Source organism: Chiloscyllium plagiosum, chromosome 9, assembly GCF_004010195.1.
Source record: "Chiloscyllium plagiosum isolate BGI_BamShark_2017 chromosome 9, ASM401019v2, whole genome shotgun sequence".
NCBI lineage: Eukaryota > Metazoa > Chordata > Chondrichthyes > Orectolobiformes > Hemiscylliidae > Chiloscyllium > Chiloscyllium plagiosum.
The window spans coordinates 81,957,329-81,984,681 of NC_057718.1; the positions used below are offsets into that span (position 1 = coordinate 81,957,329).

Sequence of the window (27,353 nt, forward strand, 5' to 3'; positions counted from 1 at the left end):
GACTTAAAGCCTAAATGAGTACTTGGTCATAGAACATGATTGGTAGTTAAAAAGTTATTTGCTTCAATGGTAGAATCCAAAATTATAATACAGATTTCAAGAAATTGAGTGTCAAATCTTCCTCTGAACTTGAGAAAACATGACCTGTGTGTGACCTGAGCTGCTACTTTTGTCTTTCATATTCAGGTTGAGTTTGCAGTGTGCAAAGAGTGTGGGTACAGAGACAATTCAGTTAGAAAGCCCACTTCAGATCTCCAACAAAGGATTTTAATTAAATTCCAATTGTATTAAAAGTTGTCAGTCACTCAAACCGTCATTCACTACATATCTCACCTCCAGGCCAAACCCTCCCTACCCATCCAGTTTACTGAAACTTTTCTTACATTTGATCTCATTATGCATGCTTGACTGAGAACACAGACTCACAAAACAATTTTATCGGGAGATTATGTTTTGACAGCTGGACAGAAATGTTATTGAATTTCCTTGATTAGAATCTTAATCTAGTTAGAATAAATTGTTCTTTGAGTGATCTCAGTGTTTATTTGTATGATCAAGAGGTATGAAGTCTTTGCTTTGATACTTCAATGTCTGTCTGATTGACACTTTTATAGGGTTATAGAAACAGCAGGTTTTTTTCAAAATAGAACTTGTGATCTTTCTCTAAGTAATTATTACTATATGTCCTTTTACTACGTGGTTCATCACTTCTGTAAACAGTGTATACTGGATGAATGGGCATGAATGTGCCACATATTGGCTTGCAAGATATGAGGAGCCATGGACAGTGAATGAAAGACATGGAAGCTACATGAAACGGTAGGGGTGCAGCCTTCAGCCAGTAAATGTGATAATGCTCAAGAGGGTGCTCCCTCTTGTGACCCAGTCATTTTAGGAGGTTTCCCATGGCAACCACAAAAGGCTGCTGCTTGCCTCACACATGGCTCCTGTTTAGGTTTGCCACCTCATCACTGGCCCAACTCCCTAATTTGATAGTGAACAGGGAAGCAGCCTGTAAATTGATTGTCGTACTAAGATCACATTGGAATGTGCATCAATGACATGAACAAGGACAGGACACTGAAATAGTATCAATGTTTCAAGTTTCTTTAAGTGGAGTCAAGTCTGGTTAACATCATTACGATAATATGAAAGTTAAAGCAATTTTTTCACAGACATGGCATACACATACTCATCATTCTTCTGCAATGCAAGTCTCGCTTCCTGTTCCAGACTTAAAACTTTCTGTTGCACCTCCTCTACATGGTGAGTTTTCACTGTCCTGGTAGCCATACCTCGGAGTTCAGCCTGCAAGATCTGTTGGGTTTAGAGTCAGAGTCAGAGAGATGTACAGCACGGAAACAGACCCTTCAATGCAACTCATCTATGCCGACCAGATATCCCAACCCAATCTATTCCCACTGCAGAAGAAGAAAATTAATTTTAAAACCATTAAGCTTCCTGAAAACCTTAATCTTTTAAATTTTTATCATTAACGGTAATCAATAAAATACTGTTGCTGTCCTAGCAATGAGGAGGACATTGTATAGTTATCCCATTATAGTTACGAGGTAAAAACAATGACTGCAGATGCTGGAAACCAGATTCTGGATCAGTGGTGCTGGAAGAGCACAGCAATTCAGGCAGCATCCGAGGACAGGCCTGTCGGATGCTGCCTGAATTGCTGTGCTCTTCCAGCACCACTGATCCAGAATCCCATTATAGTTATACAGCACCAAAGTTCTTCATTGTCTTTTAGCATTTCCAGCTTCTTGGTGCAGAAGTTGCAATATATGATAGTAATGAGTTAATCATTACTATTAACTGCTTATCTTCAAATGGTGTCACAGGACTTTTAATTCCATGTGAGAGGGCGGCAAGGCATTTCAAAAAGAGAACCTCTGAAAGTGTGCCACTCTCTCATAACTGCACCCTTCAGAGGTGGGCGCACATTTCTTTGAAATGGACAATGAACCCATAACTGCCCGGACTCAGAGGTGATAATGCTATCAATTGTGTCAAAGTTGATACTCATAAAACTCACTTCTGTTTCACAGGTTCCCTGAGTTAAGGCATTCTGTTGACAGATTTCTTGCCCAAATTCAGTAGCACTGGAGCTCTGCTCAGCAGCTTTTGTAAGCACTTTTTTTTGTTGACAGTCTACAGATTATCAAGTTTGCTAATAGCATTTTAAAAAGTAATTCTTGGGATGTAGGCATCATTGTCAAAGGTTAGCATTTATCACCAAGGAATGGTTGCCTCCTTATGCAGCCTATGTGAAGGGGGTCCTCCAATGCTTTTACAGAATTCAGGGATTTTGACCAAAATTTTAACTCAACTTCTGAGCTGCTCGGTAGGATAATGACTCGGAGTTGATCAAAGTTAAGGGAGCAAAAGTTGCAAACTGGCCAGCACAGTTGAAGTGGATGATTGAGGTAAGGTGGGTCAAGTTCATGAATGTGAGAAGCTGTAATAAAGATCTTGACATTGACTTGCTGAAACATAGCCAAAGAATCTTGCAAGAGGCAATAACATATGTGATAGTATATTGAATAGTTCCTATTCAAAATTGCTCCTATTGGTATAGCAATGATTAGCACTGCTGTTCAGAGTACCAGGGACCCAGGTTTGATTCCAACCTTAGGCTGTCTGCGCAGAGTTTGCACATTCTCCGTGTGTCTACATGGGTTTCCTCCGGGTGCTTCGGTTTCCTCCCACAGTCCAAAGATGTGCAGGTTAGGTGGATTCGATATGCTAAATTGCCCATAGTATCCAGGGATGTGTAGGTTAGGTGAAATAGTCATGGGCAATGCAAGGTTACAGGGTTAAGGTAGGTGACTGGATCTGGGTGGGACTGTTCCACATTATAGGGATTCTATGATGATTCTTTCTTACAGAACTCTATCAGTTTTGAGTATATAGATTTCAGACAAATTCAATTTCTTTTAATTGTATTGAAAACTACAGAGGTTAACATTTCTTAACATTTACACAATGATGTTCCAGAATCGTTTAATTACTAGATCACACCTAGATATAATCATTTTTGCTTTTTGCAGTAGAAATAGGTCAGAGATCAAATATTTAAGAAAGTAAAAAAAAAAGAACTTGGAAAGGAAATTGGATTTGTATGGGGAGACAGAATATTCAAGACAAGTTCAATAAATAAATCCATATAACTTTTCATTTCATTTTTGTGTGGCATGTGAGACAATCTGTTTCACTGATTTTGCCTTTGCCCAGGGTGTGTTTATGGGTTGTTCCAATATTGGAACAGTTGCTGTTCAGTAGCTAAATTATTCTGTAAACTTTTCTAATAGAGTTAAAGTTATATTAATTCTTCTATTTTTTGTTTGTATTGTTACTGCTGTGTAAAGACAAAGTAGGTTTTGCTTAAAGCCGAATAGTGTAACCCAACTGAATTACATCTAGAACACAGCACCTTGGACTTGCCTTTAAAAAGATACAAGTTAGGGCCCAGGCTGTCTCCTTGATATATTTGAAGGGGGTTTTGTCAGGTCTATAACAACATGTAGGCTCGGTTGAAGTGCTGTAACTTCATGATTACATTACCTTGTGTTGATCTGTTGGCTGGGATTCCAGGAGTGATAACAGGTACAAATCATATTCAGCCTGAAAGATTCAGATTCAGAAGAGAGGTAAAATGGAAAAAGTGAAAACAAATAATAGACAGCATTTTATGTTACAAAGTTAATTTTTTGTAAAAGTAAAATAAAGCAAACTACATTGCAGAATGAGATTTCCATTTGTTGTTTTCTCTATCAATGTCACTTTCCCCTGGTTCACGTAGGTAGCCATGCACCATTGATGTCATTTTGTCAGAAAGCAGCAATCAGTTTCAAACTTAAACTAGACTTCTTTTATTGAAAAAACCTTGAATAAATAATCACAGACACACTTTCAATTTCAACACCTCATCAATGGTGGCCTTATTTTGTAAATTCAAACAATATTAGATGAAGCCATGCATTTTTTTTTTCCAGTTCAATACATTGTCTGAAATTTCTGCAAATGTAATGAGAACTATATCATTTTTCTGTCAAGCACACACTTACAAATGTTGACAGAATTTGTTACATTGACTTTACTTTTTAAAAAAGCTTTTGAAATTTTCTTCCTGTATAAAATTATCTGAAGAAAAGCTACTGAGCAGAAATCACTAAAAGTTAGAAGAAAAATGTTCTATCAATACAGCTGACTCACTGGTGGTGATAAATCCTTGAACATTACTCAGAATGCATAAGTCAAATTCAGGTCATAAAATTAACACTGCTGTTGAAGTTCTGATTCTAAGATATTAGCTATTACAATTCTGTGGAATGAAATAGCAATTTAAAAGAATAACAGAAAATGTGTTTTTAGATATTTATTGAATCTGATGAAAAATTGCATAATTAATGCAAGGATTTTGTATAGAATAAAACATTATAAATGATGGCAATAAATAAATAATGCCATAGAAACCTAGACTTGGGAAAAGATTGGTAGAAAAAAATGTGACAAATGTAACTGCAAAAGGTGGTTAACATAGGAGCTTTTTTTTGAAAATCGTGCGGACTATGTTCTTTTTAAATAATTTATGGAGATAGACAATAAATTAAGTAGAGATTAGAATGGTGCTGGTAAAGCACTCTAATCTCGACTCTGGTTTCCAGCATCTGCAGTCCTTGTTTTTAACCCAATTAATATAGTAGGACACAGTGCTCCCTCTCTGGTGTTGCAGGTCCACCTCAAATGGTCAAGAGAGAGCATTTCTGTCCCATATCTAGAGATCATGAATGAGAATTGTTTGGGCACATGTCTAAAATCACATAAGTTTGAAACAAGGTGTCTCCACATGTAATATTCATCCATTCAGAGCAGTTTCCAATATCGATAGAGAAGACAGCATGTAGTAATAATATGGATGCAATGTCACAATCAGTTTGAATTCTTAATAGATTTCAATTACTTATGAAATCAAGCTGATGCTTTACAAAAAAAGATTTCCATTCTAGATTTTTAAAATAAAAAAAAACGTATTCTATAAGTCTTTAAAGATAGCTTTACATACAACTATTATAATTACAGACTTCTTTACAAAGAAGCCTCTTGACTAGGATAAATTAGACACTTTCAAAACAGACTAGATTCCATCGACAGGGATGTATGCAGGTTTAATTATGATGAATGAAGCTATTATGGACCTTTTCAGTAACATCGCAAAATCCATTTACAAGCATAATTGTATGCATTATTTGAAAAGGAAGAAGTGAGTCCGTGAAAATGAAAAGGGATTACCATCTCTCAAATGGCAGCCTCACACTATATCCACAATCTTCATTCACAAACCTTTGAAAGATAGTGCAAATCTTAATAATTATTTATGGAGATATTATAAAGTATTTTGACAAAATATCCGCGATCGGTAATAGTCTTTCTGCTTATGATCAAGAATGTACAGAATAAAAAAACTCATTCAACTCATTTGAACTCACTCCTTCCAGCAGACAAGCTGCATTTTACCACAGTGGACCTGCAAGCTTCATTTAATCACAGGACAGAAGTGAATAATGGAGATATGATGGTGTGGGCACTTGAAGCAGAGACAATACTACATACAGGAAATATTTGGCCCAACAGTGTGACTTAGAGGTAAATGATCTCAGCAGAAAATATTTATGTGATATGCACTCACGGATACATTTTACTGATGTATTATAACCACAAACATGGTACACTTATGAGTGCTGTGATGAAAGTTATTGTTTTCAGTATTGTGCCAGTTTCAAAGAGAAAAAAGATTAATACCGAAAGAAACCTCGCACCCAAGTATAGCTTTATAAGACTGGGTAGACCTGCTGGCATACAGAATTCAATGTGAACAAGTATTTAGCATATTTTAGCAGAAAGAATGCTGGAAAGGTTGATCTAAGTGTGCTAACATTGTAAAAAGGAGAGAGAGCTAGAGGTTCAGATGAGTAAATTCTGCCTCCTGTGTTCATGGTCATCTTTCCCAGAACTCCATATCTGAAATTCAATAAAATTTCTGACCCTGTCACTGAGCCAAATGCTTATCAAGGTCAGGCATGACATCTCATGTGTCTTTGAAAAGTATAAAATATCTATCCTTGCCCTGCTAGACAATTCTCCTCTGATGTCTTTCCACTGTAATACAACTGGGTGGCACGACACTCATTTGGCCCATTCAAATTATCAAGTCACAGCCAGAAAGTCAAAAAACAGTAGTTTCTCTTCCCATTGCTGCATCTTCATGTCTGGTGACCCTAGGCAGGATCTATATTTGGCACATTGCCCTTTCTCATCTACTTGCCCATCAGTAATATCATCCAAAAATATGTTTCACATGTGCCATGCTGACATTTAGCACTACCTCATCATCAGTTTTCTAATTTTCTTTCCACATGCCTGGGCAATGATTTCTGGAAGTTAGTACCGCAATTGGTGTGCTGACACTGACTGCTGAATACGGAACTTGGTAAAGTTTAGAGGGAATTTCGCTCACTGCCACTTCTCTCAATGCCTGTAACGTTGAAAATTTGCTAATTTGAAATCTGGTACTAAATATAAGTTAGCTCCAGCTAAACATTACAAAGACTAAAGTCTCTCCATAAACTCTATTCCCCAGCCACCAAGTCTAACCTCCTCTTTTCGCCAGGCAATTTGCAATTTTGATGTCATACTTGACTCAGAAATAAGATTCTTATCACATATCCACATCCACACTGATTGCTTATTTCAGTGACTTAACATTTTCAGATTGTGCCACTGTCTCGGCTAGTCTGCTAATGAAGCACTCATCGACGCCTTTACTATCTCAAGATTTGCCTTTTTTAATGTATTCCTGGCTTCTTTACCATGTTCTACCCTGCAGTAGAGTCATATAGGATCAAGACAGGCCCATTGGCCCAAGCTGGTCCATGCCGACCAAAATGTTCATCCACACTAACCCATTTCCCTGCACTTAGCCCATATCCTTCTAATCCTTTCCTATCGATGTATTTGTCCAAATGCCTTTAGATGTTGTTAATGTACCCATCTTAACCACATCTGCTGGCAGCTCATTCCATATGCACATTATTTTCTGTGTAAAAAGGTTGCCCCTCAGGTTCCCTTTTATTCTTTCTCCTCTAACCTTAAACTGATGTTGTCTAGTCCTTGATTCCCCAACGCTAAGAAAAAGAATGAGTGCATTCACCCTATCAATGCCTCTTCTAAGATCCTGGCAACTTTATAAGGTTCCCTCTCAGTCTCCTACACTCTTAAAAAAAAAAGTCCCAACTTGTCCAACCTCTCCCTACAACTGAGACCATTGAGACCTGGCAACAACCCCATAAAGTTCTTCTGCATTTTTTTCTGCTTATCCTTCCTACAACAAGGTGGCCAAAACTGAACATAATACTCCAAGTGCGGCCTCACCAATGTCCTGTATAACTGCAACATAACTTCCTAACTTCTATACTCAATGCCCTGACTGATGAAGGCCAGTGTACCAAAAGCCTTTTTCACTATGCTGTCCACCTGAGCCTCCACTTTCAGAGAACTCTGAACCTGAGCTCTAAGATCCTTCTGTTCCACTCTACTCCTTAAGGCCCTACCATTCATCAGGAAACTCTGACCTTGATCTGACTTTCCAAAATGCAATACCTCACATTTATCTATATTAAACTTAATTTGCCATTTCTCGGTCCACTTCCCCAGCTGATCAAAGTCCTGCTGCAATTTCTGATAACCTTCCTCACTGTCCATGATAGTGCCTATTTTAATGTCATCAACAAAACTTGCTAATCATGCCTTGTACATTCTCATCCAAATCATTGATATAGATAAAAACAGTAATGGGTCCAGCACCGACCCCTGAGGCACTCCACTACCCACAGGCCTCCAGTCCGACAAGCATCCTTCCACTATTACCCTCCGTTTACTCCCATCAAGCCAATTTTATATCCAATTTGCCACCTCACCCGGGATTCCATGTGATCTAACCTTCCAGAGCAGCCTACCATGTTGGACCTTACCAAAGGCCTTACTGAAATCCATATAGACTATGTCTACCACCTTTCCTTCATCAACCTTCCTGATCACTTCATCAAAGAACTCTAACAAATTTGTATGGCATGATCACCCATGCACAAAGCCATGCTGACGACTCCCAATCAAACTCTATCTTTCCAAATACATGTAAATCTTGTCCCTCAGAATCTTCTCAAGTAATTTAACTACAACAGATGTTAGGCTTACTGGTCTAGAATTCCCATGCTTTTCTTTGCAGCCCTTCTTGAATATTGGCACAACATTTGCTACCCTCCAGTCTTTTGGGACCTCACACGTGGCTAACAATGATGCAACAATGATTCCTGAAGGGCTTATGCCCGAAACGTCGATTCTCCTGTTCCTTGGATGCTGCCTGACCTGCTGCGCTTTTCCAGCAACACATTTTCAGCTCTGATGCAACAATGTCAACCAGGGTCCCTGCAATTTCTTCTCTCACCTCTTGCAGTGTTCTTGGATATATCTCGTCAGAACCAAGAGAATTATCTAACTTCATACATTGTAATACATCCAACATCTTCTCTACTGTGATATGGACTGTCCTCAAGATATTACCACTAACTGCCCCAAGTTCCCAAGTCCCCAGGTCTTCATGTTTTTCTCCATGGTAAACACAGAGGATAAACATTCACTGCGAACCTCACCCATCTCCTGTGGTTCTACGCATTGATCCTGGAGGTGCCCTATTAACACTCTGGTTGTTCTTTTTCCTTTATAATACCTAAAGTACCACTTTGGATTCACCCTAATATTATCAGCCAAGTGTATTGTGTGACCCCTTTTTGCCCTCCTGATTTCCTTCTTCAGTAAACCCCTGCATTCCCTGTATACATCCAGTGATTCCCTTGATCCCAGCTGCCTGTACATGAGCCACACCTCCTTTTTCCTGGTCAAAGCCTCAATAAAAGCTAGAGTTTGTCAAATACTGTTCATGTCCTAACTTGAAGCAAGTCCTACTCATCCACTACCCCTGAACTGTACTTGTTTCCAGTTAAGATATTCTTTAATTTTAAAATACTCATCCTTGTTTACCATGCATGGTCTTGCCTCTCTCTTTCTAGAAATCTCTGCCAGTCTTACAATTTTATAAAATAGTTTTAGTCTCCTTCTGGTCTCTTGAGCACTCCGAATTTTTATCATACCATTATTAGTGGCCGTGCCTTTAGCTGCCATGTGCCTAAGGTCTGGATTTCCCTACTCCTTTAAAATGTGCTTAAATGGTATCTTGTGATGAAAGCTGAAAATGTGTTGCTGGAAAAGCGCAGCAGGCCAGGCAGCATCCAGGGAACAGGAGAATCGACGTTTCGGGCATAAGCCCTTCTTCAGGCTTATGCCCGAAACGTCGATTCTCCTGTTCCCTGAATGCTGCCTGACCTGCTGCGCTTTTCCAGCAACACATTTTCAGCTCTGATCTCCAGCATCTGCAGCCCTCACTGTATCCATCTTGTGATGAAACGTTGGGCATCATCATTCATTTTTCTTTATGCGAGGCAGTCAAATTTTGCTACATATCACCCATGTGAACAACCTTGGGATGTTTTAGGCATTTTATGAAAACAAGCTGCTGTTGTATGATCATGGAGATGATTCATAGAAACCAAAAATATATTCACTTAAAAAAAAAGAGGGATACAAGAGAAAAGTACTTTACAACACTAACTGCTATTATTTTATGTGGTCTGAAGAGATAATCAAGATCTCATGGAATGATGGATATATTAATTAATAGTTAATTGGGTGTGAGTTGGTTCTGTAGATTTGGGGAGCTAGTAGTCAGTGGGGTATGAATTTTATAGAATGCAGTGAACTGAAATAAAATTCTCATTAAAAGATTGGACTTGGACTCTGCTTCACAACAGTTATTTTCTTGTGTAGGAGAGAATGGTTGAGTCAAAATGTAATGTTTTGGTATATAATTACCTATTCCTCTTTTCTGAACATCAGCCTTGTAATCAGTGAAAGACTTAAGTAACCATGTGGACTTGAGTTACTTCTTTCGTAAAGAGGAAAGAAGGTACGGCCTTAGCACTTTTGTTACCCTACAAAAGCAGGATAAAAATCAAAGTTATTTTGAAATTAGAGCCTGATGATTCGAACCCAGATGAAAATTTAGACAAATTGTCAACTTTCATGGATAAAATTTATCAATAAGATCATTTATTGATTTATGGAGGCCCAGACAGATTTTGCTAAATTTTTTAAAAACTGAGGATGGTACTATGGGGGAGTACATAATGCAATTAAGTAGATTGTATGCAAAACCGTGGAATTTTCAAATGATATTTCAGTAATCTGATCTGGCATTTAAGTTATTGGACTTTGCCAAAGTATCAAATATGGACAGATTTCTTGGTCAGATAGTTTTGATGAGAGGTAAATTTGTGGATAAACTTAAGCTGCTTGATCAAATGTCAGGAGCATTACAGATTCCAAGAAAAGGATTCCTTTCCTTCAGCATTCATAGTGCAAAGACAGCAACTGGCAATACTACTGAAAATGGAATAGATGGGCAACAGTACGAAAGGAAAACCGTAACAAAGAGAAATAAGGACAGAAATGCTATTGGTTGTTTTGGGCAAACAGAATTTGGGATTTACAATGAGTGAGCAAACCCCAGAAATCAAATTTTAGATGCAATTCAAAATACCATTACACCATGAACTGTCCCACAGTGTACAACAGAGTAATTTAAACTAAATATGAAATGGACGATTTGGAGGAAGAAGTTGAATACACAGATCAAAGAAAGGACATTGTAATGGTCACAGAAAGTTTCAGCTCAGTGATGGATGTGATGGTGGCAGATTCTTCTACTTGTGTAGTGTTAAACAGTGGGTAGAATAGACTGGATAAACTGCTGCCTAGATTCTTGGTGTAATAAGAATCAGGACAAAGTTAAAGAATTTGAGGGTTTCACTAGTTTCAAATTTGGAAACGATGACACACTAAAACCTTTGAAAAGGGTGATCATTCTTTGTAAAATAGCCAAAATCAATAATTTTATGAGTACAAATGCAGTATGCAGTGAAATACTGCTGATATAAAGTAGGCCAGTGATGAAGAAAGCATATCCAGTTTTATCAAGCTTTTGTATTTGGAAAAACTGAATTTGTGATTTACATAATCAGGAGACAATTGTACTCCTTTACTAGGACATAAGCCTCTCCACTGAAGAAATTAAATAAGTGACATTAATATCAATGGTAGAAACTTAGAAGACAAAAAATCAATTGTGTTAAAATTATACTGGTAATTTGCGTATCAAGCCTCCAAAAACATTAAAACTTTCAGGAGAGAATGCAGTAATAAGGGTTGATAGTAAGACTAACCTTAGCAAGTGATTTCATTGAGGTAATGGTTGAAGGATAAAGGTATAGAAAAAAATTTATTTTACATTTTGTAGTTTTGGCAACCACATTTTGTCAGACAACAAGAAGTCATCGTAAAGTAACTGTGGTTAAGGTATTGGAAAAGTGAATAGGAACCAGACATAGACCACTAGCAAAATTTCTCACACATAATAGAAGGGAAGTTGCTAACAATGAATTCTGAGATTCGTGTGAATATGAACATAATAAGCACGAATACTGTAGCAGCAATCACTTTTAACAATGGGGGAATTGAAAAGAACCATGCATTACAAAACAAACAACTCTCAAAATTTTGACAAATCGGTTAAACCATAAATTATCATCTACACTAGTACAGGCTGTCCATGCTGAGGATTTGTTGCAGATAGTTGGAGGATATAATCTATATCAGTTTGCTTTTAGGTAAGAATTCTGAAGTTCCATCACTAATAGGTAAGGGACTACAAGTAGCTCTACTTTTTCCAAGAATGGAGCAGAAAGACATTCATTGAAGCTGAAATTTCAGAAAGAATTTAGCAAAGCTTAAGGTACAAATTAAGGCTATGAGCAACCAGTTCAATCAGGAGGGTGTGGACTATTGCATGGGTGAGGGACTTAAACAATGGACAGACCTGGAGAAGGTTATTGATAAAGACAACTAGCAGAAAGTGAGGACTGCAGATGCTGGAGATCAGAGCTGAAAAATGTGTTGCTGGAAAAGTGCAGCAGGTCAGGCAGCATCAAAGGAGCAGGAGAATCGACGTTTCGGGCATAGGTCCTGAAGAAGGGCTTATGCCCGAAACGTCGATTCTCCTGCTCCTTTGCTGCTGCCTGACCTGCTGCGCTTTTCCAGCAACACATTTTCAGCTATTGATAAAGACAAGAAAATAATAATTGGACAGCATGGGAGCCTGACTGTTCAGGTATTCTCTTCAAGACTGCTTGATATAGATTGCAGGTTTGCAAATATTGAAGGAGTTATAGAAAATAACTGGGAACCAAGTATCTCTCCAACCATCTGCAACAAATCCTCAGCATGGACAGCCTGTATTAGTGTAGAGCTGTCAGAATCAGCTGCAAAGCTCTCAGTGTAGAGCTGCAGAGCTGTCAGAATCAAATTGTGCAATGACAATTTGTCTGATGAAGGACAGATCAGTACCGATGGGGCCATTTGAGGCCACTGGTCAAAAAAGAGAAAGTGAGAACTGCAGATGCTGGAGAAGTCAAGAGTCCAAAAGGATAGCGCTGGAAAAGCACAGCAGGTCAGGCAGCATCCAAGAAGCAGGACAGTTGACATTTCAGATGTCAGATGTCTTCTTCCTTGGGATCCTTCAACCACACGGAGTTAACATCAATCTCACTAGTTTCCAAATCTCCCCTTCCCTCACCTCATCTCATATCCAACTCCGTAACTCAGCTTTTTGACCTGTCCATCTTCCTTCCCATCTATCCACTCCATCCTCTCCACTGATCTATCACAATTATCCCCCCTATCTGCTGCCACCTATCACCTTCCTACCTACCTTCCCCTCAGCCCCAGTCCCACCTCCCTATTTATCTCTTATCCCCCTTCCCCCTCCGCATTCCTGATGAAGGGCTTTTGCCCAAAACATCGAATCCTCTGCTCCTCGGATGCTCCTGACCTGCTGTGCTTTTCCAGCACCATCCTTTTCTACTCTGGTCAAAAAAGACAACTGCCAGATGTGGATACTAAAGTCAAATATTTAGCAGATGGGTTTAGCCAATGGAGAATGTGACTATTATATGCAGAGCAGGAAAGGGCAGTGGAAAATATAAAAGCTAGATAAATATACTGGATGAGGTGCAGGTGGTTAGATCCATGAAGATGTTAGGAATATGAAGTACACAAAGGAAAGGCAATAAAACATTTTCTTAGTCCAATAGTGCACCAGAGAGTGAACATGCCTCTGGAAAGAGATTATATTTTCTTGAAAAACTCCTATTAATATGAGGGGGGGGGGTCAATCAAACAGTAGCAGTCTAGAAAGAGATAGAAGGCAAAATAGTTTAAATAAAGTCAGAAGTCACATGACACCAAGTTATAGCCGAACAAGTTTATTTGAAATCACAAGCTTTCCTTCGTCAAAGCATCTGAAACAATATAGGCAGAGGGGCCAAGACCTTAGTTCACTTTGAGAGACAGAATGGGTGATTTGGCCCCTTTTGCTGTAAAATTATTTGATTCAACGTACCCATTTTTAACTTATACATAATGAAAACAACAAATACTACACATTTTCTGACTGTAAATTACCTTGATTTCTCTTAAGATTTCACAAAGTATTGGTGAGTCCTGACAGATGTCCTCAAATACATCACTAAAAACCTGAAGACGTCTCAAATTTGGTCTAGGGAGATGGTCTATCTTCATCAGCTCCTGCATTCGTAGTATAATAAATGAAATTACTGATTAAAATGGAGGTCAATCATAAGGTAAACTAGGATACTTAGGTAGCACAACAACTTGAAATAAACTTTGACAAATAAGACAAAAATACTTGAACAACTATAATAACTGCATCGATAAGTTAAAACATTTGGGAAGTCCTGGTCTATGTAGTCAGATCCTTTCCACTGTTTCAGTCATATTCTTTGTTCTTCATCAAAACACAGAAAATAGGAGCAAGTCATTTGGTCCCTCAAGTCTATTCTGCCATTCTTAAGATCATGACCTTCTAAACCTTTTATTTATTCGTTCACAGGATATGGGCATTGCTGGCTAGGCCAGTATTCGTTGCCCATCCCTAACTGCCAGGATTGTAGTTGAGAGTCAACCACAAATTTAATAGCCTGTTCCTGCTTTAACCCCATATCCTTTGATCCTTTTAGCCCCAAGTGCTACATCCAACTCCTTCTTGAAATCATATCATGTTTTGGGCTCAGCTGATTTCTGTGGTAGCTAATTCCAAAAGCTCACCACTTTGCAGGTGAAGAAATTTCTCATCAGTCCTAAATGTATTATATCAGCCCTGTATCATTACAATGTGACCCTAGAATTAGAACTTAGAAAGTTCTGGACTTTCCCACTACTGGGAGCATCCTTTCTGCATTTACCCTTTCTAGTCCTGTTAGAATTTTATAGACTTCCATGAAGATCCCCCTCATTCTTCTGAACTTCTTTGAATACAGTCTTAACTTATTCAACCTCTACCCATATGTCAGTCCCACCATTCTAGGAATCAGTCTGATAAACCTTTGTTGTACTCCCTCTCTTGCAAGAACATCCTTCCTCAAATAAGGAGGCCAAAACTGCACACATTATTCCAGGTGTGGTCTCACTAAGGGCCTGTATATTTGCAGCAAGATATCCCTGAGAATCACAGAATCCCTACAATTCAGATAGGAGACCATTTATCCCACTTAGTCTGCACTCTCTGAAGAGCATACCACACCCCTACCCTATCTCCATAATCCGGCATTTACCCACCTAACCTAAACAACTCTACTAATAGCTGCACCACGGACAAATTTACCATGGCCAGTTCATCTAACCTGCTGTGGGAGGAAACCGGAATACTCAGAGGAAACTCACACTGACATGGGGAAAAGATGCAAATTCCACACAGATAATCACTCAAGGCTGGAACTGAACCTGAGTCCCTGCCACTGTGAAACAATTGTTTAATCACGGAGCCACCATGCCACCCCACTCCTTACTTGAATTATGAAGACCAATATATTATTTGCCTTCTTTACCACGTGCTGCACCTTCAGCAACTGGTATATGTGGCCACCCAGGTCTTATTGCACATTCATTGCAATCAGTTTATAGCCATTTAAGTATTAATCTACCTTCCCATTTTGGCTACCAAAGTGGATAGCCTTACATTCAACCCCATTATATTCCATCTGCCCATTCACAGAGCTTGTCAAATTACACAGAAACATCTCTGCACTCTCCTCAAAGTTCAATCTCCCACCCAGCTTTGTGTCATCTGCAAATTTGGAGTTGTTACATTTAGTTCTCTCATCCAAATCATTAATATATATTGTGAACAGCTGTAGTCCTAGCACTGTTCCATGTGGTACTCCAGTAGTCAATGACTGCCATTCCGAAAAAGATACATTTATTCCTACTCTTTATTTCCTTCCTGCCAACCAGTTCTCTATTCATCTCAGTATTAGCCTCTAATCTATAGGATCTGTTCCAGATTCTACAGAATCTTGGAAGATGCCCACCAATGCCTTCACTATTTCTAGAGCCAATTCCTTAGGTACTCTGAGTTATAGTTTATCGGTGAATTTTTTCGGCCATCAATCCCATCAATTTCCCCAGTACTATTTCCCCACGAAAACTGATTTCCTTCAGTTTCTTCCGCTCACTAAACCCTGCATTGCCCAACCTATTATTTGTATCCTCCTTTGTAAACAAAGAATCAAATTATGCATTTAGTTGGTCATCACCCCCAGCAAAAATTGTTATCTCCCACAACAGAAGTGAAACTATTATTATTTTGCATTCAGAACAATCCCAGTCCTACACTTTCCTATAATGCATTTTAAAAAAAAAATTGAGATTTTCAACAAGGTTTGGTTAGAATTTAATTCATCAAAATTCTTCATCAATTCCCCACAGTTTGCTTTAAATTACAGCCCTTTATAGTTTAACTCCGTTATACCAGCTGCAATTACTTGTTTAAACTGCTTTCCAAATGTGTGCCCAGTTCCAGGTGATAATTCCAAATTTAAAAAAACCTCCCCACAAACTGTTTCCTGTTGTTGTATAAGGTATAAATTAACTTTTGGATATTGTGTAAAATGGGTGACACTGCATGAACTATCTTTTATAAAACACATGCCATATTCCTTTTTAATCTAAGTCAATGGTATTTATTTTGCAGAATCTAACGGGCACCAATGCAATACCATTCATTTTAGAATCCTAATAGTGCAGTAAGAGGCCATTTAGCCAATTCAGTCTGCATCAACCCTCCAAAGAGCATTTCACCCAAACCCACCACATCCCCTCACATGGGGATTTTACCAAGAATAATCCACATATCTCTGGACATGACAGGGCAATTTAGCATGGCCAATCCATCTAACTTGCACAGAGAAGGATCATGTGAACATATCAACTACAAAATATTTGAGAGGAAAATATAACCGTTTGTTTTATTTTACCCCTTTGGATGATGTAGTGTCTACATAATGGCTTGTTTTTTCCTTCCTAAGTCTAATATTCTAAAAGGAGTCACTAAAAAATGTAAGCACTATCCCATGAGTGAGAACTGAAACATAGCATGCATTGATAAATTGAAATCTGTCTGCTTTTCACCAGGTTAAAAAAAAACACCTTATATTAGAGTAAATTCACTTTTAACAAAATGAATATTCAATCTAATTATGGGGCTGTGGAATTCCACAAATAGTCAGACATACTTAACTTACAGAATTTGCCACAGCCCTTATGCTATTTTCCTCCCTATTTTGATCTTCAGGTATGGCATTAGACATGACAGTGCAGCCACAAAATATTACCATCCCTTACATGAGTTAGCTTCCACTCATGCTTTGCTACTGCTTTGTAACCAGTCAGTGCCTCTCTATCTAGAAGATCTTGCTTCATTAGGATATTTTTCTCGAATTCGAGCAGCTTACTGAATTGGTCCTTCTTCGTCAGCCCAACCAAGTAAGATTCAACAAAATGGTCCTGGCCATGGGCACTATGTGATCTTGTACACTTCTGCAGTCGAGGCTTTATGAGCATGAGGTTCGATAGTTCCAATTCCTCTTTGGCAAGACGATCTGGTACAGTTTGTGCCTGTGTGTGTGGGGATTCTGAACATGGCTTGTTTTGTGGGATTGCTGAATCACTGCAGACATTCTGAGAAGTTCTGGCACTACTCTGGTTGAGATGATTGCAGATAGGGCTCAGACGTGCAGGCTTTATTGGCACCGTACTACTCATCAGGTGACAGTCAACAAATGCAGCTGTCATTTTCTGAACATTGGCATCACTTAACTGCTGGAAAGATCTGTACTTTTTATCTTTCTTAAAAGGAGCAGGTTTTTTTGCACTCTTCCATAACACTGAGGTATCGTGATGCCTTGATATTTTATGCAGGTTCCTATGGTTTAAATGTCCAAAGCTGTAGGCATGAATGTCAGCTTTCTGAGACTTCTCCAACTGATGGAGTAGCTGTCGGAGTGTTTTCTTTTGTGGGTCAGAATACTCCTTTGAGTTATTCTTCATTGATGTCATTGTTTCAGTGAAGTAAAACCTGAAAAATCTATAACATAAAATAAAATATCAATCTGATACAGAAATTTTACAGTAACTGCTCAATCTGCAAAATATCTATGAAAAAGTTTCTTGCTAAATCTTGTATTATGTATTATGTCAGAACTTGAACTTGTTCCATTATCCATATTTACATAGAGTCATAGAGATGAAGTAGACCCTTCAGTCCCTCTCAACCATATCGACCAGAATCAAGTCCCATTTGCTAGCATTTAGCCTATATTCCTCTAAACCCTTCCTATTCATATACCCATCCAGGTGCCTTTTAAATTTTGTGATTGTATCACCCTCCACCACTTCCTCTGGCAGCTCATTCCATACACGCACCACCCTCTGCGTGAAAATGTTGCCCCTTAAGTTCCTTTTAAATCTTTCCCCTTGCACCCTAAATCTATGCCCTCGAGTTCTGGATTCCCCCACCCCAGGGAAAAGACCTTGTCTATTTACCCTATCCATGCCCCTCAGGATTTTATAAACCTCGATAAGGTCACCCCTTAGCCTTCGATGCTGCAGAGCAAACAGCCCCAGCCTCTTCAGCAACTCCCTACACTTCAAACTGGCAACATCTTTGTAAATCTTTTCTGAATCCTTTCAAGTTTTACAACATACTTCCTATAGGAGGCAGACCACAATTGCACACAATATCCCAAAAATGGTCTAATCAATGTCCTATACAGCCACAACACGACCTCCTAGATCCAATACTTAATGCCTGATCAATAAAGAAAAGCATACCAAACACCTTCTTCCCCATCCTATCTACCTGCGACTCCACTTTCAAGGAGCTATGAACCTGCATTCCAAGGTCCCTTTGTTCAGCAATACTCCCCAAGACCTTACCATTAACTGTATAAGTCCTGCTCTGATTTGCCTTTCCAAAATGCAGCACTTCACATTTATCTAAATTAAACTCCATTTGCCACTCCTCGGCTCATTGGCAAATTTGATCAAGATCCCGTCGTACTCTGAGATAATCTTCTTTGCTGCCTACAACACCTCCAATTTTGGTGTCATCTGCAAACTTACTAACTATATCTCCTACGTTCATGGCCAAATCATTTATATAAATGACAAAAAGCAGTGGACCCAGCACCGATCCTTGTGGCACACCATAGGTCACAGGCCTCCAGTCTGAAAGGTAACCCTCCACCACCACTCTCTGTCTAATATCTTTGAGCCAATTCTGTATCGAAATAGCATGTTCTCCCTGCATTCCATGTGATCTAACCTTGCTAACCAGTCTTCCATGAGGAACCTTGTTGAATGCCTTATTGAAGTCCATATAGATCACATCTACTGCTCTACCCTCATTGATCCTCTTTGTTACTTCCTCAAAAAACTCAATCAAGTTAGTGAGACATGATTCCCCACGCACAAAGCCATGTTGACTATCCCTAATCAGTCCTTGCCTTTCCAAATACATGTAAATCCTGTCCCTCAGGATTCCCTCCAACAACTTACCTATCACTGATGTTAGGCTCACCGGTCTATAATTCCCTGGCACCTTCCTTAAATAGTGGCCCCATGTTAGCCAATCTTCAGTCTTCCGGCACCTCACCTATGACTATCGAGAGTAGAAATATCTCAGCAAGGTGCCCAGCAATCATTTCCCTAGCTTCCCACATAGTTCTGGGGTACATCTGATCAAGTCCTGGGTATTTATCCAACTTTATGCGTCAAGACACCCAGCACTTCCTCCTCTTTCATACAGACATTTTTCAAGATGTCACCATCTATTTCCTCACATTCTATCTGTAATTGTGACATTAAGTAGAGACAAATTCCAAAAACCACATTCCTACTTATTCATTTGCTTCTGACAGGTAACGGTAAGGTTACGTTTAAGCAACTATGTTGGCTCATGCTTAGCACTGCTACCTCACAGCGCCAGCGACCCGGCTTCGAATCCAGCCTCGGGCGACTATCTGTGTGGCGTTTGTACATTGTCCCCGTGTCTGTGTAGGTTTGCTCTGGTTTCCTCCAACAAAGATGTGCAGGTTAGGTGAATTGGCCACTCTAAATTGCCCATAATGTTTAGGGATGTGCAGGTTAGGTGCATTAGCCAGTGGTAAATGTGGAGTAATAGGGGAGTGGGTTACTCTTCCGAGGGTCAGTGTGGAATTGTTGGGCCGAAGGGCCTGTTTTCACACTGTATTCTAAAAACTACAATCAATAAAAAGCGAACAGTTTTGAGCATATATCAAAATTTAGTACCTAACTACAGTTCTTCCAAGTTATATTTTTGTATCAAGTATTAGGCATATTGAACAGCCATATCCAAACCTTCAGAAGTTTACCATTTTGCTGGGCAACAGACAAGCTTTAAACAAGTATCTCACAACTTGCTGAAGATAGGGTGATCAGAAAGTTAAAGTAAACGAGTATTAAAAGAACAGATCTGCCAACTCTGGTTGCCTGTGTTCCTGTAGATTTTGGTATATGACCTCCTGCCTCCAACATATTGCACCACTGGGTTCTGGGAACATGTGCTCTGACCATGGATTAACTCTGCATTTTATAATGTATTTCAGCACCAAAGAGTAACATTTGTTATTGCAAGACTCATTTCCCAGTGGTTCCTCATCAAAATCAGTTTCACATTTATACTGTCTCGTAATATTCACACACATTGAGGACATAAAATGTCCCGAACTGCTCGATTCAGTCCGATCTTAATGTGGAGGTGCCGATATTGGACTGGGTTGGACAAGGTCAAAAATCACACAATATCAGGTTACAGTCCAATGGGTTTATTTGAAAACACTAGCTTTCAGAGCGCTGCTCCGTCATCAGGTGTTAGTGAGACAAGAAGACAAAGTTTGTGAGAAGATTTGTAGCTTGGGTGCTCGTTGTTGTGGTTCTGTGGCAACACAAATTCCCAGCTCGGCGAACAAACCACAAGACAGGAAGACCTGAGACAGAGAATTTATAAGGAAAAGATCAAAGGGTCATGCAACTCATACGAACAAATTGAACACACTTAAGATGGCTCTTAAATCTTCAATCTAACTGTTTAAAGATTTAGGTGTCATCTTATGTGTGTCCAATTAGTTTGCATGAGTTGTATGACCCTTTCACCTTTTCCTTGTAAATTCTGTGTCTAAGGTCTTCCTCTCTCACTCTCACCTGAAGGAGCAACTCTCCGAAAGCTAGTGTTTTTAACTCAACCCGTTGAACCTGGTGTCATGTGATTTTTGACCCAGTTCGATCATGGGGGAGCTGTAATTCAATGCCATTTTCCTACCTTCATCCCATACCCATTGATACCATAACCTAACAAAAACCTACATTCTGCAACCTGGAGAGCTCCAAATGTCTACACATCCACAACCTTTTGACTGAGATTTCCATATTTCCATTTCCTTTTGCATGAAAATAAGCTGCCTTACTTCTTAATGACCACATTTAAACTAGTCCAAGAGTGATTTCCCCAGTGGACATTGTCTCTGTTCACCCTACACTACCAAATTCTTTAACATCTTAAACACCTTGGCTAAATAAACCCACATTCTCCTAAATCAAGGAAATCCAACCCACATTTATGAAACATCTGTTAATTCTTTAAAACTCTGCATCATTGCTAAGTCTATGTTGCATCACCTCCAAGACTGATCTGGCTTTATTGAGAGTTGATGTCCAAAACTGAATATAGTCAATTTACCAAACAAGAAAAACAGGGAACACAGGAATAGGAGTAGACCATTCAACCCCTCAAGCCTGTTCCACCATTCAACGATAACATGGCTGATCTCTGGCTGAACTCCATTTATCGACCCATATCCTTAATACCTTTGCTAATACAAAATGATTTATCTCTTATTTAAAATTAACAACTGATCTAGCATCAACTGCCATTTGTGGATCGAAAATTCTTCCACCCTTTCAGTGTAGACTATACACAGGAAGGAAGAAAACCAAATCTTCTATAACTTTTGACAAAGATGACCTGACTTACAATCTAGATAACTGAAACATGCATCTATCTAACCAAAGAAAGTACTTTTGTTCACTTAGTACAGTTTTCACTAATCAGTTGTACCAGTGAAAGTCTTTACATATGTTAGATTAGATTCTCTATAGTATGGAAACAGGGCCTTTGGCACAACAAGTCCATAGTGACCCTCCAAATAGTAACTCACCCAGACCCATTCCCCCACCCTATATTTACTAATACACCTAACACTATGGGCAATTTAGCATAGTCGATTCACCTGACCTGCACATCTTTGGATTGTGGGAGGAAACTGGAGCACCTGGAGGAAACCCACACAGACACGGGGAAAATGTGCAAACTCCACATAGACAGAACCCGAGTCCCTGGCGCTGTGAGACTGCAGTGCTATCCACTGAGTCACCATGCCACCCAAATTATAACATGGTTTGTATGTGTGTTACCTATCTTTTCACATAAGGTTAATAATTTTATACTTAAGACAGTACTGCTTGCAATTATAAAGTATTTCCATAAAGGAATCTGCTTATGGAGGGCATCATTTTAACATTTAAAAAGATAAGTCTAGACCACACTTCTTTGCGTACCCTTCTGCAGCAGGAAGAACAAAGCTCTTGTATTGAATTAGTGCCTTAGATGACAATTGTCCTAAGATACCTGACAGCTAGTTAAGTATTTCTGAAATGTACTTGCTGCTGTAATTTAGAAAATGCAGAACTTTATTTATGCAGGGCAATTTCCCACAAACAGCAATGTGACATTATTCATTGAATCATTAAATGATATAGCACACAGAAATATTTTGGCCCACTATACCTTGTATGGCCACGGAATGTACTGTGCAATTAGTTATATTTCCTGCCACTTCACAATAGTCTTACAAATGCTTTTTTAGATTAGATTACATTACAGTGTGGAAACAGGCCCTTCGGCCCAACAAGTCCACATCGACCCGCCGAAGCGCAACCCACCCATACCCCTACATTTACATTTAACCCTTACCTAACACTACAGGCAATTTAGTATGGCCAATTCACCTAACCTGCACATCTTTGGACTGTGGGAGGAAACCGGAGCACCCGGAGGAAACCCACGCAGACACGGGGAGAACGTGCAAATTTCACACAGTCAGTCGCCTGAGGCGAGAATTGAACCCGGGTCTCTGGCGCTGTGAGGCAGCAGTGCTAACCACTGTGCCACCGTGCCGCCCACAAATTCCTTCATTAAACTTGGAACCCGTCAGACATTGCATTTCACAACATAATGGGAAAAGTTTCCCTGATTGGCCTTCCATGGTTAGGTTTAAAACACCAGGCCATCTTTGCTACTTTTAAGGAACACAAGGTGAATAAGCTGATATGATATCCCGACTGCTTCATGTCCTGACCCATTTGCAGCATGGCAATGTGCTTATCCAAAGTTGAATAAATATTTTTGTATATTATGGAATGCCATACACAAAGTCTCTAATATCAGGATAACCTAAAGTCAGTGCTTCCTAAGCTTTCTCTCTCTGAGATCCCACTTCAAATTTTGAAAATAAATGATGACCCCTCAACGAGAACCATTACAGCAGAATTACTATAAAACTTGGCCAGCACTCCACAGCGGCCACTGTTGCCTCAGAACTTTCAGGAGCACATTTGGAACCCTAAGCCTCACTTTGAGAAGCACTGATTTAAGCTCAGTAGGCATTTTATCAATCATATAGAATATGAAGTTGGACATTACATGCCAGGCATGTTTTTAGCAGGAGGACATGTAAAATAGGTCAGGTACTCAATCCACAATCTTTCTACACATCCCAAGCTGCCTGTAATAATATGTTAAGCAGGTCAAGATCACTCACTCAATGTAAATAAAAATTAAAGGTCAATTAGCCTATTGACCAGGATTATACACTTCCAATTCCATAATACAAATGGTTTAAATGAAAAAGTGGAGGAAGGAAATGGGCAAGACATTCAGGGGGTGCCCAACATACATCAGGGGAAAATTCCAAGATATGCTAGTTTCTGCGTCTGTAGGTTGCTAATGTGCAAAGATTGCCATCAGTAGAATGATTTGCTCTTTGTGTCGGAATTGGGAGATTAGGAAGAGTTTTCATGTTACTGATGATTAAGTCTGCAGGAAGTGTGTTTGGTTGTGAATCCTATTGGATTGCATGAAGCATATGGAGCAGCGGTTAGAGGCAATGAGGAATTTATGGGAACTCGGGGGTGTGATAGATGGTAATTGCAGAAAGGTAGAAAAATCACAGATACAGTCAGGTAGATGGATAACCTCCAGGAAAGGTAGGAGAGGAAAGAAGGTAATATAGGAATCTCCTGTGGCTATCCCCATCTCAAACAAGTATGCTGTTTTGGAAAATGTAGGGTGCGATGGACTCTTAGGGGAATGTAGCAATGACAGCCAGGTTTCTGGAACAGAGATGGCCTCAAAAGTAACATGGGGTACATCAGGTTCCAAGCGATCAATTATCATAGGGAAGTCTCTCGTCAGAGGCACAGATAGAAGTCACTGTTACGGACAACAAGACTTCAGAACAGTGTGTTGCCTACCTCGTGCCAGAATTAAGGATAACTCAGAGGGTGCAGAGTATTCTTAAAGAAGAGAGGGAGCAGCAAGAGATCATTGTACACATTGGAGCTAATAACATAGGAAAAGGAAAGATCGAGGTTCTGAGCAGAAAATAAAGGACATTAGGCAGGATTTTAAAAGTAGGTTCTCAAGAGTAGTAATATTTGGATTATTCCCAGTGTCATGAGCTAGTGACAGTAGGAATAGAAGGATACAGCAGATGAATGCATGGCTGATGAGTTGGTGCAGGAGAGGAGGATTCACATTTTTGGATCATTGGAATCTTTTCTGGGATAGAAGTGGCCTGAATAAGAAGGACAGATTGCACTTGAATTGGAAGGAGACTAATATACTAGTGAAAAGATTTGAGCACTTTTGTCTTGATCTTTGCAACGTTTTGTGTTTACAAGCTTTAATGTTTTTACAGTACTTAATTAAGGATCTTTGTACAATGAAAGGGTTAGGGATTTTGGGCTGGCTGTTTGAGACCCAGATGCTTGACTGAAAAAGGAATTTGACTTGGGTTGTGTGATCCCACTCGCTGAGGTTCATAGGATTAAGAGGAGACACTGTGGCCAAGTGGTCAATGGCCTAAATATCTAGGCCCAACTTGAAATTGTCTCAACAGTTTCTGCAATCAAGGCCTGATGGAATGAAGAGAGGCTAATGTTATCACCGGTGAAAAGCTAAAAATAACCAGTTCAGATCTGTCTTACATATTGAATTAAGGATTGCTCTCGTTTAATGTTATTTGGATGCTGGAATGATCAAGGTTGGAACAATGCTTGCCTCCTGTACAGCAGAATACATTCAAAATCATGTTCCACACATGTATAAGAAGATATTTTCTATACAAGTAAAATATTTTACTATACATTTTTAAAAAGTACACATTTTAGACTGTGATTCAGCTGAACAGCTAAGCAATAAAAACTCAGTCTTAAAAATATCAGTAATCACAGAAGTAATTAGCTTCCCTATACTACCCCTCTTGCTCACCCTCTTTCCCCATCACCTATTTTCTGGGATGGGAAATCCAGGCAAAGTAACAGAAGCTGATATTTAGATGTAACCAGGATTTTTTTACATTACTTTATTTTCATAATAGTGTAGCAAATATATATATATATGATCCTTAATTGTAAAAGAAGCACAAACTGCTTGAATAGAACTGTATGTTTTTGTTTAAATTGGGATGCCTCAAAATTCAGGGGAGAAAAATCAACATGATACAAATGGTCATGTTAAATTTGTAATAAATTTATTAGGACATAAGTATCATGCAATGAATGCAGAATAAGTCTTTTTTGCTGATTAAGTTAGAGTTTAATTGCTTGCCAAGGAAACTGAACTTTGAGATCAGTTAAAGTTTACTCATTTTTGAGGCTAGTCAGAAAATGGAATGGTGAATTGCTTGCTCTATCAATTGATTGCTTCCAAAAGCATATTAAATAGTCTTGGAGACTAATTTCAGTTTCTCTGATGAGTATTCAAATATTGGCTCTTTTCAGTAGTCAGATATTGCATACAGTAAAATTGTTGTAGAAGTCAAAATCTTTTGCTTTTTGTATGGGTTTGATGTGGACTAAACAGCTTTTAGTGAAATTAAGCAGTCACATATTTCCAAATGACAACAGACCAGTCTCTCAGTGTGTGACAAAGGAGGTGAATTTAACCTGAGGGTCATCATGCCTCAGGTGAGGGGTGAAGTTGAGAAGCTGTGCTCTTCATGATGACCTCAGCCGGTAAGGGAATTGAACCCCCATGATTTTGGCATCACTCTGCATTGCAAACTACATCTAGTCAGCCAACTGAGCAAACTGATCCCAACCCCAGACAATTCTATTTCTGTGAAGCATCACACAAGAATGGCCATAGTTTGGATAGTGAAGGCGGCGTTTGATATGCTTTCCTTTCTTGGTCAGACCATTGACTATAGGTGTTGGGAGGTCATGTTGCAGCTGTATAGGACATTGGTTAGGCCACTTTTGGAAGGATGTTGTGAAACTTGAAAGGGTTCAGAAAAGATTCATAAGGATGTTGCCAGGGTTGGAGGATTTGAGCTATAGGGAGATGTTGAATAGGCTGGGGCTGTTTTCCCTGGAGCGTTGAAGGCTGACCAGTGACCTTATAAAGGTTAACATAATCATGAGGGGCATGGATAGGATAAATAGACAAAGTCTTTTCCCTGGGGTGGGGAAGTCCAGAACCAGCGGGCATAGGTTTAGGTGTGAGGGAAAAGATATAAAAGGGACCTAAGGTGCAACTTTTTCACGCAGAGGATGGTGTGTGTATGGAATGAACTGCCAGAGGAAGTGATGTAGGCTGGTACAATTGCAACATTTAAAAGGCACCTGGATGGGTAAATGAATAGGAAGAGTTTAGAGCGATATGGACCAAGTGCTGGCAAATGGGACTAGATTAAGTTGGTATATCTGGTCAGCATGGACCAGTTGGACCGAAGGGTCTGTTTCCGTGCTGTACATCTCTATCACTCCAATACAGAGGTGCTTGAAACTCTTTAAGAAGTACACTGCCAGAACAATAACGAGAGATATGATGTTTGTGTATTCCCCAGTGTTGGCCAGGCTTCTTGGCACCATGCAGCCATCATATAGACAATAGACAATAGGTGCAGGAGTAGGCCATTCATTCCTTCGAGCCTGCACTGCCATTCAATATAATCATGGCTGATCATTCCTAATCAGTATCCTGTTCCTGCCTTATCTCCATAACCCTTGATTCCACTATCTTTGAGAGCTCTATCCAACTCCTACTTAAATGAATCCAGAGAGTGGGCCTCCACTGCCCTCTGGGGCAGAGCATTCCACACAGCCACCACTCTCTGGGTGAAGAAGTTTCTCCTGAGCTCTATCCTAAATGGTCTACCCCGTATTTTTAAGCTGTGTCCTCTGGTTCGGCACTCACCCATCAGTGGAAATATGTTTCCTACTGCCAGAGTGTCCAATCCTTTCATAATCTTATACGTCTCAATCAGATCCTCTCTCAATCTTCGAAACTCAAGGGTATACAAGCCCAGTCCCTTCAGTCTTTCAGTGTAAGGTAATCCTGCCATTCCAGGAATTGACCTCGTGAACCTACGCTGCACTCCCTCAATAGCCAGAACGTCTTT

At 39.5% G+C, this 27,353-nt stretch overlaps 1 protein-coding gene across 2 annotated transcripts in view; it reads right to left on the reverse strand.

Annotated features, from left to right (window-relative positions):
- LOC122552982 (uncharacterized protein C6orf118-like) overlaps positions 1-27,353 on the reverse strand; it is a 61,608-nt gene that overhangs the window by 23,893 nt on the left and 10,362 nt on the right. Inside the window, exons 1-5 of one of the 2 annotated variants that reach the window (XM_043696334.1) lie at positions 19,150-19,174; positions 16,936-17,668; positions 13,699-13,821; positions 3,574-3,633; positions 1,193-1,317 (exon numbers count right to left, since the gene is read on the reverse strand). In XM_043696334.1, the coding sequence (XP_043552269.1) occupies positions 1,193-1,317; positions 3,574-3,633; positions 13,699-13,821; positions 16,936-17,649 (1,022 nt within the window). In that variant the 5' untranslated portion in view covers positions 17,650-17,668; positions 19,150-19,174. Of the gene's footprint in view, positions 1-1,192; positions 1,318-3,573; positions 3,634-13,698; positions 13,822-16,935; positions 17,669-19,149; positions 19,175-27,353 lie in introns of those variants that run through there. The other variant, XM_043696333.1, reaches the window with a different exon arrangement.